Source organism: Vombatus ursinus, unplaced genomic scaffold (genome assembly GCF_900497805.2).
Source record: "Vombatus ursinus unplaced genomic scaffold, bare-nosed wombat genome assembly UNPS02014807.1, whole genome shotgun sequence".
Lineage (NCBI taxonomy): Eukaryota > Metazoa > Chordata > Mammalia > Diprotodontia > Vombatidae > Vombatus > Vombatus ursinus.
The window spans coordinates 45,082,063-45,095,653 of record NW_020954585.1 but is presented as its reverse complement, the minus strand read 5'-3'; the positions used below and the strand labels follow the sequence as shown (position 1 = coordinate 45,095,653).

Genomic DNA, 13,591 nt, shown 5'->3' with positions numbered 1-13,591 from the left:
AGTTATAAGAGTTGATTAGTTCTCTTTTCTCTGTCATCTGTTATCATCATCTCACATCTCTGAACCACTCTTGTGATGATCATCTCCAAATTTAGTCCTGAATGACAAACACAATCCATCTCTGTGTCATAGCCAAAACCCTTTCCAGCTAAGACCTCCTGGATCTTGCACTGCTGGTGTCTCAACCAAGAATCCAGGGTCACCAGTGAAGCATTGGTATATCACTTTAGCAGGATGGAGGGGTGTGTGGGTTAGCAAAATGTAAAGGTGTGTATGTATAAAATACAGATATTCGGACATGGTAAAGACCTTGGAATAAGGAGAAGGGATTCGAGTATTCTAGCCCCACCACTTACTGTGTCAGTCACTTAGCCTCCTTGTGCTTAAATTATCCCATCTGTAAAATGGTAATTATAATACTGGCACTCTATACTTTACAGGATTGTTGTGAGTTAAATGTTTTGTAAACCTTAAAAAAATTACATAAATTTGAGGTGTTAGATATGTTCTTTTTCATTTGTAGTTTTTTCCCCCTCATTCTCTAGAGTTTTTTCTGCCTACATTAAAGAAGTTGATGAAAAGCCAGCCAGTACTCCATGGGGTACCAAGATGCCTTTTGGTCAACTGATGTCAGAGTTTGGTGGTACCGGAAGTGGTGGTTGGGTCCATGGGGTTAGTTTCTCTGCCAGTGGGAACCGCCTCGCTTGGGTCAGCCATGATAGTACTGTATCAGTTGCTGATGCCTCCAAAAACATGATGTAAGTATTCTTTTTCTTTTCTTTTTTCCTCCAACATATAGTGTCTTCCATTTCTGAAGCCTTTTCTCTCTTGTGGAAATGGGATATGAGAAAATCAAAACAGGTCCCTATTAGGTTAATCAGCTGAGCTACCATAACTCAGTTTAAAATTGCAGAAATACATTGAGACTTTGAATTTGGAAATTTGCATCAACAGAATAGGTCCCTTGAGATATATTTGTACTAGGTAGCAGCTAACTTTTGAAATGTTTTTAAACCTGGACTTGAAAAAAGGTTATGTTTCTACAGCCAGAAACAATATTTAATGGAAGAACTGTTGAAAATTTCTTTGAGAACTTGCCTGGTTTGGTGCTGATAAGCATTCCTTCAAAATAGTAAATTTATTCTGTTAATCTGTTAATTCCCTACATCTTCCTTTCTGCCACGTTGGTTCTTACAAGACTTTAAATATCATCTGCTGGGTCCATTAAATAGGAAATAATTTCTTGCCCTATTTAGTAAGTGAATATTCAACATTTCCATTAATTTGGACCCAATTAAGTAATGCCTAAATTTTTTTATGCTAATTTCTCTGTGATATGTTGGAACAACTTGAATTATGATGAGACCATTTGTTATTTAAGTTCTCTATGACTGGAATTAATATTTACCTATTTGTTTGTTGGGGAATTGAAGAAAAATAATTAATCATCTTTTCTCCTATCAGTTTTTGCCTTGTCTTGATAAACACAGATTCCCAAGGGAATCTGAAGTTATCTGGTTCTTTATTTTAATTAACTAATGGGATGTAGTATCACATTGTCCTAGAAATCAGTTTTCTTAGGTAACTTTGGCTCCCTCTACTGGCACAGTAATAGCATAGCCTCAAATTTGGGAGATTTTTTTTTCTTAACTAGATTAAGGGGTTTTTATACTTCCCAAAAAGATCATGATATTACAGTGTTTGTAATGTAGTAGATTTTATTCATCTTAATCCAGGTTGTTTTAATACACATAATGAACCCTTAAATATGCGATTAAGAATATGAATTCATTGCACTTTGTCATACTCCCTGAAACAAAACTTCATATAGAAAAAATCTCATGTCCCAGTGAATATAAAAGGTAAAATATTAATCCAGTACCTGACACTGACTTTTTAAAAACGTACCCTCTTTTGTATAAAAACAGATCTTGTCAATCCACAAGCTTTCATTGCATACCTGATATATATAAGGTGACACAGGTTGAATCTTTTCTGTCATGGAATGTATACAGTCAAAGATACATGAAAATACAGCTAACAATAGGCGGGATATGATTAAATTCCAAATAAATGGTACAAATAAGTGTCATCCATATTTAGTGAAGGAAGAGATCACTTTTATGTAGACTAGTCAGGAAACACTTCTTGGAGAGATAAAAATTAGGTTGGGCTTTATGGGACAGGTAGGATTTAAATAGGGAGGAGGGCCTTTCAAGAAGAGTGAACAGGATGAGCGAAGATAAAGAGATTGAAAAGCACAGGGCATTTTTAGAAGTCAGTGAATAGACCAGTTTTGCTGGAATGGAAGGTTCCTTTGTAGGGGAAGAAGGAAATAAAATGCTGGAATGATCTTGACTGGAAGTTTGAATTTTATCTCTTAGATGATGGGAAACCATTGAAAGGGAACTGGACTTAAAGTTAAGAAGACCTAGGTTCAAATTCTGCCTTAGATACTTACTATCTGTGTTGCTCTGGGCAAGTTCCTTAACCTTTCTGGGCTTCTGTTTGCTCATATGTAAAATTAAGGGGTTGGATTTGATGGGTTCTGAGGTACCTTCAGACTCTAAATTCCTGTGTTTCCAAGAAAGTTACCTTAGGACCCTTTTGTCTCATATTTGTAATTCTTTAAAGTGTTGATATTTTTATTCAACATAAGCTTGTGTCCTGGGAGCCCCTGAGAGCTAGGTTCTTTGTCATCTTGTGTATTTGTAAAGAAGTTATGTAGTCAGTTTGAGCTCTTGTTTAATAAGTGCTCTTATGTTCAGGGTTTCACAGCTGAAAACAGAGTTCCTCCCACTCCTGAGTGTGTCGTTTGTCTCTGAGAATAGCGTGGTGGCTGCTGTAAGTATCTCTTTTCATTTTTTTCTTGTGGCACTCTGTAGTTTTTCAGCAAGAGAATAATGCATACATTATGAAGCTGTTCACAATGCATAAAAGCCCTTTAGAGAAAATTGTGTTCGCTTTTAATAGTGGAAAAAATGCTAAAAATGAATGTTCTGCTTAGCAGTCAGATAGATGTGTGATAGTACCTTCCATGGCCTTAATAATGTCTTGTTTTAGGGCCATGACTGCTGCCCAATGCTGTTTAATTATGATGATCGTGGCTCATTGACCTTCGTCTCCAAGTTAGACATTCCAAAACAGAGCATTCAGCGCAACATCTCTGCCATGGAACGCTTCCGTAACATGGACAAGAGAGCCACCACTGAGGATCGCAACACTGCACTGGACACGCTACACCAAAATAGTATCACGTAGGTGCTAATCACCAAGGGTTACTGGGAGTCAGCCCTTATCTCTTTCAAACTTTAAGAACAGAAACTTTTAAACAGTTGCATGTAACTTCATTAGAGAGGCTATCTTGTATCTCATGCACCATTCCTCCATTTTCCCACCTCATATCATTCAAACTAGCATTACTTCATGTAAGAGACATACTGAGAGTCTGGATTTCCTTTGCTTTTTGATTTTTACCCCTTGAGTGTTTCAGTTTGTAGTGACTAAACTGCAGAATGATTTTGACTTTTGAGATATGAAAGGCAAAATCCATTCATTATGAAGATTGTGAAAGATATGCAGCGAATTTTTAAGGCCATATAGCCTATTACCATGATTTAACTTTGTCAGATATTTTTCAGAACTATAGCTTCACTCCAGTGTCTTGTTAGTTTTCTTATTAGCAAACATGAGGCAGAATGTCATGACTTTGTTCATTATGAAACAGTGCTTCCATCTTCTGTTTCGGCTATGGGTTTTAACTCATTCTTGTGGATGAGGCACAGAGTAGTGTAGTGTGGATAGAGAGCTAGATTCAGAGCCAGGAAGACCTGTGTTCAAGGCCCTCCTCTGACACATACTTACGGTGTGACCCTGGCAAGTTGCTTAACTTCTAAATACTCTAAACAGTTCCCTAAGACTGTAAGTTATAGAGAAGATGCCAGCTTGCATGGATAGAGGGAATTTTCTCACCCAAGTGTTCCCAGTGCCAGTGAAATCATGGGTCTAGTCCTGAACCCTATCCTTATACTTAAGAACAAGAGAATTGTATGGTTAGAAAAAATATAATTCATTAGGGTCATTATGTTTCACTTGTTTCACACTAGAGATTTGTAACTATTTAATAAGAAGGAAGGCTTGAATTTTGTCCAGCAAAATAAGAGGCTGTAGGGAAGAATGGGAAATTTTCTTGAGAATCCAAATCACTGTTCTGCCTGAGTGCCATAAGATATTCTCTGTCTTACTAGACTTTTGATCTTTTGAGACCAAAATCTTGTGATGGATTGCAAGCACTAGATTTTTCTCTGAAGAAATTTGAAATAGCGTAGTAGGCTGGATTTGGAGTCAGGAGACTCTGGTTATAGCTCTGCCACTAATTTGGTGTGTGACTTTTAAGAAATGAAGAAATTGAGGATAAAAGGAAAAAAGAAGGAGTGAGCTAGATGACTGGTCCCCAGAAATCCCTTCTAGCTTTCATGTTTTTTGATACCGTCCATGACTGTGGTTTAAGTGGTTCTGCAAACTCATTTGGTAGGGCAGACAACTTTATAGTAGCTTGAAAATTATCAATACTGAGTATTGGTGAATATTGAAAGAACACGCTTTGCTTTCTATTTCATCTTGCAACTTCACTTCTCAAGGCCCTCTAAAATAAAGGGCTTTAAAAGCCATTTCTTAGCATATTTTTCCCTGCAGTTCTATGCAGATTGCATACCAGAAAGGAAATAGACCTTATTGCCTCTCCTGAAGTTTTTAAAGAGTGCAGTTTTTTTTAAAAATGGTGAAATCCTTTCAAATGGGAAAAGCTATTTTCTTTTTTTAAGTTTTAACTTTTCCTGGAAGAAGATAGGTTCCAGAGCTTGTAAGGAAGAAAGATTATTTTTGAGCTCTGGAATTGATTTTCTGGTTAAGGAACTGAAGGATGAATTCCTTCATTCCCTACCCTCTTCTTTTCATGTTTGGAATTGATAACATACTATCTTTACTGGTGAAATTTATGATATAAATGGCCACAAACTCAGTAGGGTTGGAACTTACGTATTATAAATATATTTGGGATGACTGTTTTCAAAAAGCCTTTACAGTTTTTATTTGTAGCCAGCTGGGTTTTAGTAATACTTCAACTTGCCTTTTAGAATAGTTACTCACATTTATATAGTGCTTCTATTATTAGAAAGTATTTTCACATACATTATATCATTTGAGTTTCTCAGCAATCTAAATTGTTCCAAGTATTATTTTCCCCATTTTATAGATGAGGAGTGAGTTTCAGAGAAATAATTTGCCCAAGGTGACAGCTAGTGAGGAATAGAACCAGGACTTGAACTTGGACCTTTTAACACCAAGTCTCAGGTCTTTTAACTGCAAGTCTCATGCCTTTTCCCCTGGCCTTACGGAATCTGACCTAGTAAAATCAGTTTAAAATATTGTTATTGTGGTTATTTCTATGATCTTGCCCTTGTCCTAAACTCTGAAATTTTAGATAGCATATGAAATATATTATCATGGTTCTTTAGGTCATTTAGTAAATTCTTTGGCATACTTGCTGAAAATCTACTTCTTCAAACACGTCTGCCTTTTGTATCAAGGAAACAAGCTCTGAAGTGCTTCATTGGAGCCTCCTATCCACAAATAACATGAAACATAGCTTAAAATGAACTTTCCTCCTTTCAGTATTTTTGTCAGAGACCTGAGAGCAAAAAAATTGAGGTGTTGTCTGAGTCAAATTGCTGCAAACCAATTTGGATGGAATTTGATATTCCAGAGTTAATGGATAGCTCATTCACTTGAGCAGCCATAAAGCTTGACTTGCTGCAGGATAGATTGGACAGCTGTAGATCACTGCCTCAGTGTTAACGTTCCCTGAAGTCCCTCACTTTATTCTTCTTTTTTCAGCCAAGTGTCTATTTATGAAGTGGACAAGCAAGACTGCCGCAAATTTTGCACCACTGGCATTGATGGAGCAATGACAATTTGGGATTTCAAGGTATTCTTTAATTTTTATAATAGATTTTTGTTTATGTAGTAGTAGTACAGAACTGCACAACTTGGCAATAGGTAGGGGCCAAAATTAAAGTAAGCTAATCTTCTTTGGCTGCAGATAGGTCAGACTAGAGACAGACTGATAGTGGTTGGTTCCCGTGGGTCATGTGACAAACAGTGCGCAGAGACAACTCTACATTTTTTGATGCCCATTGGCTGTATATTATGCAGGTGGTAGTAGAAATAAGTAGTTGACATTTGTATGGCAGTACTAACTATCTGTGTGGGGCAACGTTAAGCATGTTTGCTACCAAATAAAAATTTTCTAATGTATATAATAGAAACACACAATGTTAGATGTAATTCATTTGAAAGTTTTAAGGTAAACTCTTAATAATCAGGAATCTCTCTAGTCCTCATTCTTTCAGTGGAAAGAAGAATTTATGTGGCAATATTATCTTAAGTTAAATATAGGAACCTGTCTCCATTACACATACACGAGCAAGCACGCGCACACACACACACACATTTGTGTTTGGCTTTGTTTAACTTCTCTAGATGTTAAAATAACTAAAACATTTGCATAACCTGGCCACTACTTGTATACTTGCATGATATTTATCTTTATTTCCAGGGAGGTTTTCATCTTTAGAATTTAGAATACAGACAAGAGTATAAAGAAATGCCTGAGAAGATCTAGACAGAAACACAAAATGTCTCTACCATCTCCTTCTCCCTTTAGATATCACTTACCTTCTTCTCAGAGGGACTCAGATAACTCTGTATTTAACTATCTGTACAGAATTTTTGATGATATTTTAATCTCACCTCAAATGTCTTCAATTCATCCTTCTGCTTCTGCAGTTTTTCAGGACAAATTCCTTCCGGTTCTTCACTACAAACTAGGAAATGTCTGAGAATGGGAAAGGGAGGCGGCATTTGGCATTAGGGGAGTGGGAGAGTAGAAAGAACACGATTCCAATAAACAGATCTTTGTTGAGTGCAAGGTACTGGGGTCAGCATTGAGGGAATATAAAGAAGCATTAGAGAATTCACCACTTCTAAGAGTTTGAAGAATATATCTGAGTATTTTGTACATATGTATAGATGCATGTATCTCTGTATAAATCTATGTATGTGTGTATCTATGTGTGAAATGTATAAAAATATATTGATAGTATGTTTTCCATAAACATTAACATTCCATAGTCATAATCCTATGTAAGGAATTATTAAAGAGCCTATTTGGGGATTTTCAGATTACCACTATAAAACTAGTTGGTTTATTGATTTTCTCTTTTCTCTCCAGACTTTAGAGTCTTCGATCCAGGGGCTACGAATCATGTGAAGCTGTATTTCCATTCTCTAGCATGACAGACACTTGACAAAATGCAGTTCCAGCATTTGCATGAAGACAGGAAAGACCCTACCACAAGTCAAAACTAAGAGAATATCCCTTGCGGATGTTTTGTTTTGTTTTTGTTTTTGTTTTTTTTGAAAATAATTGGTGAATGTTTTGGTTTAAAAAAATCAGCAGTGATGTCTTTTTGATTGGCTATTTCATTCCATTCTTGACCAAAGCTGCTCTTTTAAGTAGTTTATTGTGGGAAGTTGTCACACTAAATTAAAGAGGGGGTTTTATGTAAATTGTCTGCTAGGAAAATTAAAAAAAATACAGGAAGTATTTGTCTTGTGATTTTTTAAAATTTAATTATATTGTTTTGCAGTGAACTAAAATCTGTTTTGTTTTGTTTTTCTCCATTCCATTTCCTGTCATCCCACTGGTGGGGGGGGGACTAAAACATATATGCAGTAAAAAATAATTCCTATATTGACCAACCGAAATATTTATGTCTCAGTATACGCCTTGAGTTTTATCACTTCTGTGTCAGGCGGTAGGTAGCCCATTTCACATGGTTTCTGGAATCATTGTGGTAACCAGAGTTCTTAAATCTTTCAAAGTTGTTGTCTTTACAATATTGTTATTGTTTAAAATGTTCTTCTGGTTCACCTTAATCTGCATCAATTCATACCAGTCTTCCAGACTTCTTTGAAACCATACCCTTTATCATTTCTTACAGAAAAATAATATTCTGTTATATTCATATACAGTAATTTGTTCAGCTGTTCCTCAGTTGATGGGTGGTTATCCCCTTGGTTTCAGTGCTTTGGAAAAAAGAACTGCTACAAAATATATATATATACATACATACGTGTGTATGTGTGACTGAAAAGTTAAGGGACTTGTCCACATTCACATGTTGTTCACCCATTTTTGAAGAGGATCAATCACATCACAATGTTGGGGTAAAATAGTGGATGAGAAGTGATATCTTGACTTGCACATGAATCAGATTGAAGTAAAGCAGAGCTGTGCACAGTTGTTAGCCTCACTTTCTCTTCCAGAGTCATTGAAGTCCAGTGGCAAGACAGAAATCAAGAAGACTGGCAATGATCCGGGATTCAGTAGGTGACCCTAGCATCTTTGATGTCTGACGAAGCTCTAACTCTCCACTTCAGCCGATTTCATGGCATTTGGAACACATTGTTCTCAGATGCCCATTCAACCAGGGGAATTCTTCACATGCCTGGGTTAGACAGCTCTCCAACTCACTGACGGGTTTGAGGCCTCTTGGTTACCCTCGACCTGGTTTAGTTTGTCTACCAAGACGGTTTTACTGGAGTGGGGCTGCTACACTTCCTACATCTTCTTGGAGCCACGGGTGAGAGTTGGGTGAAGGTGGACATCAAAGAAGGATGAGCAGCCTTGAAAAAGATTCAGCAAGCCCTTAGCTCAAAGGTACTAGTCCTCCCTGAACTCCCTATACACTCTCCACATTCACATAGCTGCTAAGTGACAGCCCGCATTTGATCTCAGGTTTTCTGGTTCCTAAGTCCAGTGTTGTTTCTACTATACTGCACTACCTTCTAGATTTAAGTGAAAAACTTTTGGTCATATAGGAAATGTAGATAGTTTTCATGACTTTTCTGTGCTGAATCAATTTGTTTAATTTGTATTGTTGGTTGATGGAGGGGACAACTTTATCTGGTTTGGTGGGGTGCTTTTCATTGTCATGTTGAAGCAATAGGATTGTAATACCGAGTTGTATTCTCAGCCTCTTAGTGTCAACACCAGAATTCTAAGGGCACCTAGTACTGTCCCAAAGGTTAGGATAAGGCTTGGGACTTACTTTGGGTCCAAGTTAGCCATTGTGAGAGATCTCTAGGTAGGCAATGAAATTTCCTGAATGTGCTGGAGGGAATCGCCTACTAAGAAGAATGCCACCCTTTTGGAAAATAAAAGATTTATATCGAAACCTCCACATCCATGGTTTGCCCAGCACTAGCCCAGACCTTTGGGCATCTTCAAAGCTATGCTACTGTGCCTCCTAGGTTAAGGAGAATGGCAGACTAGAGGAAGCATTGGAAGGAAACATGTCATTTCTCCTACTCAATCAGTGGCTCCTTATTGCCTCTAGGATTGAATATAAAATCCTCTGTTTGGCATTCAAAGCCCTTCATAACCTAGTCCCTCTCAAACAAAACCAAAAGAATGAAAAAATAGAAGACAATGTGAAATATCTCATTGGAAGAACAACTGACCTGGAAAATAGATCCAGGAGAGATAATTTTAGAATTACTGGATTACCTGAAAGCCATGATCAAAAAAGGAGCCTAGACATCATCTTTCAAGAAATCATAACCTAGGGACAGCTAGGTGGCATAGTAGAGAGAGCTCCAAACTTGGAGTCAGGAGGACCTGAGTTCAAATCCAGCCTTAGACTTTATACTTACTAGCTGTGTGACCCTGGGCAAGTCACTTAACTCCAATTGCCTCACCAAAAAACAAAAAAAAAACAAACTCATAACCCAGTCCCTCCTACCTTTGCAGTCTTCTTATACCTTACCCACCCACACATACTCTTTGATCCAGTGCTGTTCAACAAACAAGGCACTCCATCTCTTGGCTCTGGGTGTTTTCTCTGACTGTCTCCCTTGCTGTATTCTCCCTCCTTATCTCTACCTTCTCACTTCCTTGGCTTCCTTTTTTGCCCCTTATCACCCTCTACCCAATTATGTGTATTATAATTGTATTCTTTCCCCTGTAGGTTAAATATATCTTTAAGTATGTTGATGGAAAAAGGCTAATGTGCCTAGTGGAAGAGGAAGTTAAACAAATAAACAAAACTACTTCGAAAAGAAGGACGAAGGAAGGATATTAGCTTAGTCAAAAGGAAAGTGATTAGCAGGATTTTTTAGAAGGCTGTTGGAATAAGTCAAGGCAAGGGAGCAAAAAGACACTGGCTGAGGTAAGAAGGACTTGAAACCTTAGAAATGGAAGGTACTTTAAAAGTTAAATAGTCCAATTCTATTAATTTATAGATGAGGAAACAGGCCACAAGTAGGGGAACTGACTTGCCCAATATTCTTCAAACCAAAACATTGAAGGCTTTCTGGCCATGGAATCTAGGGGAGCAGCTAACTTCTGAGATGACCCTTTCAGTCCTGGAAATGATACTAAGAGCATAGACAGAAAGGATCAAATATCCACAAGGAGCAGGGCAGATAATTAACCATCTAGCCTGAGAGTGAAACAGGTTGGAATCATAAAAAACAGGCTTATTTGTTAAACTGTGTCAAACTGGATTTGATGACTAAGCTGATTCATCCATCTCTACAGAACTGGTGTCCTGAAATGCCTTTCACGTTTGGTCGGGTAGATTGTTGCATGCTAAATGACTGACTGAATAATCATGTATCATTGACTCTACGGAATGCAGCAATAAATGAAAGGTGAATGTGGTTGCACGTTTACAACCTAGAGAAAAAGCCCTTCCCCCTATAGAACTGGCAGCCAATTATCCTAGTTCTCTTGTTTTACATATAAAGAGACTGATGCTCAAAGTGGTAAAGTGACATGGGTTCAGTCATGTAGATGGAATTGACCAGAAGTGGACATGGGAGTGAAGACTCGAATGTTAGAGAGCGGCATTGGTCAGAAACTTCGATTTATGATGGGAGAAGTCCCATAATGCCATGTTACCTGGCAGTTAATTCCATAGCAGCCCAGACTCCTGAAATGCCTCATATACAGATTATTTGGAGCATTTTAATTAATATGTAACTATGTTGAAATCTAGAATTCTGGGACATTGGTGGCCCCTGTGGATGGCATCCAAAGGAAATAGATCTCACAGCTGTGATCTTGCTTTGGCAGCTGAATAAGACCTTGTCATTGCAAATGTGTCTTCATCTATAAAATTAGGGGTTTGACCTAAATGGTCCCTAGAATCCCTTCTGTTCTAATGTTCTGTAGTCTGTTTTAAGGTTCTCCCTTCTAAAACTCCTTCCACATCTCTAAAGTTCCCATAATTTGAATTAACTCTTATGAAGCGCTTTAAATTTAACTAAGTACTTTTTCACAGCAGGCCTCTGAGATAGGTATCCTACACTCACTTCATTATGACCGGTTGAAAAACCAAAGGTGAAATAATATGTTTAAGGGAATGTCAGAAATAGGATTCAAACTCAGGTCTCTTAAATCCATATTAAAGGCTTTTTTTTTCCACTATCCCACACAAATCTTTATTTTTACTGGTAGAAATAGCTCTTTCAAGGCAACTGACCCCAAGAGATGGGGAGTAACAGCAGTTGTCTAGCCAGGAGTAAGTATTCAAGTGTGTATTGAAACCTTATTTAAGGGAATTAGGTTAAGTTTGTATTATGAGAACACAAAGAAAGCATTCCATATTGTTCTTGGAACATCAGATGACTTGTTCCATATGCAGGCACTATCTCGTGGTTTTCTGTGTGGCATTCATGCTAATTTCTTTAAAAGCTTGGAAATTTTTTCAGAAGGGTCAGCCTTTTCTTTTTTTTTTATTAGAGAATCATAAACTCAAGCGTCAGCGAAAATGAGTGAGAAGCAAAGTGAGTGAAATTGTACTGTAAATTCCAAACTATATTTTGATTAAAAGGAAAAGTAGCTGAGTTTTAACAAAATAATAACAATGGCATTGTATTTGCTCTGTATTCCTTTCCTTACTTTTCAATCTTGGGCAAATATTGTACTAAATACTAGATTGTTTTGGTAGTCATAATGTGTATATTGTTGTTCTGATTCTGCTTGTGAGCTATTTTAAACATTCCCTACATTCATCTGTAGCCATGTTGGCATGCACCCAGAATGTATTTTGTGCATTATGGCTGCTGACTTTTGTTATTGGTCAACAATACATTATATATTTAGCCAGCCATTTAGCATGCAGCATTCTACCTTACCAAAGTGAAAGGCATTTCAGGACACCAATTCTGTACAAATGGATAAATCAGCTTAGTCATTGAATCCAGTTTGACACAGTTTAACAAATAAATCTGTCCTTTTCTAGGTTGAGAAAATCTACCTCCATAACATCTCTTACATCTATTGACTTCTTTCCATTCACAATCCCAAGCCTAATTCAGGCCCCTGTTCACCTCTTACTGGAATATAATTATTTACCTCCCTGCTTACAGTCTCTTCCCCCTGCCCCCCAGCTATTCTGTACACAGCTGCTAAAATAAATGTCCATAATTTTAATGACATGAAGGTATTGTGTGATAGCAAGAGGCTTCTGTTAGAATGAAAGATTAAAGCCTCAGGTAAAACAGTCAAACCAGGAGAATTAAGTTTTCAAATTTTGCCTAAGGCACAGGTCTGACCATGTTCTTCCTCTGCTCAAAAGTCTTCAATGTCTCCATATTATCACTAAGATTAAATCCAAACTCCTCAGTCCAATGTTTAAGTTCTTCCGCACCTCCTTTTCCCTCATTATTTCACATTACACATTTCAGGCAACTGGTGATCTAGCCAAAATGGACCACCATCTGTTCCCTGAAGGAAAAAAGTTTCATCTTTGTTGCATTCACTGCATTCTCTCATCTCTCAGCATCCTTGTCAACATTTATGAAATGCCTACTGGGTGCCAGGCACTGGACTAAACACTAGGGATGCAAAAAAAAAAAAAAGCAAAAAACAGTCCCAGCTCTCAAGGAGCTCACAGTCTAATGAGGGAGATAACATAAAAACTACTATGTACAAACAAGTTTTGTTGTGCTGTTTCAGTTGTGTTTGATTCCTCATTACCCCATTTAGGGTTTTCTTGGCAAAGATACTGGAGTAGTTTGCCATGTCCTTCTCCAGCTTATTTTACAAATGAGGAAACTGATCAAACAGGGTTAAGTGACTTGCCCAGGTTCACACAGCTAGTAAGTGTCTGAGGCTGGATTTGAACTCAAGTCTTTCTGACTCTAGACCTGGTGCTCTATCCACTGAGCCACCTAGCTGCCCCACAGAAACAAGCTATCTACAGGATAAACTAGAGCAAATCAACAAAGGGAAGGCACCAGCCTTAAGGGGGAAGAGGAAAGGCTTCTCATAGAAAGTGAGGTATTAGATCTGGTGGAAGCCAGAAGGCAGAAAGGAGGAAGGAGGGCATTCCAGTCAAGGGCAAGAGTGAAAATGCCAACAGAGTTTGGAGATGGAGTTTATTGTTCTAGGAACAGCAAGGAGGTCAGTGTCATCAGATTGTAGAGTACATGAATAAAGTGTAAGATGATCCTACTGGCC

At 37.7% G+C, this 13,591-nt stretch overlaps 1 protein-coding gene across 1 annotated transcript in view; it reads left to right on the top strand.

The window, feature by feature from the left end:
- ARPC1A (actin related protein 2/3 complex subunit 1A) overlaps positions 1-7,666 on the top strand; it is a 33,312-nt gene extending 25,646 nt beyond the window's left edge. The window contains exons 6-10 of the mRNA XM_027874486.1: positions 546-758; positions 2,769-2,844; positions 3,064-3,257; positions 5,896-5,986; positions 7,292-7,666. Coding sequence (XP_027730287.1) covers positions 546-758; positions 2,769-2,844; positions 3,064-3,257; positions 5,896-5,986; positions 7,292-7,330 — 613 coding nt within the window. The 3' untranslated portion in view covers positions 7,331-7,666. The remainder of the gene's footprint in view (positions 1-545; positions 759-2,768; positions 2,845-3,063; positions 3,258-5,895; positions 5,987-7,291) is intronic.
- Positions 7,667-13,591: the final 5,925 nt, after the last annotated feature.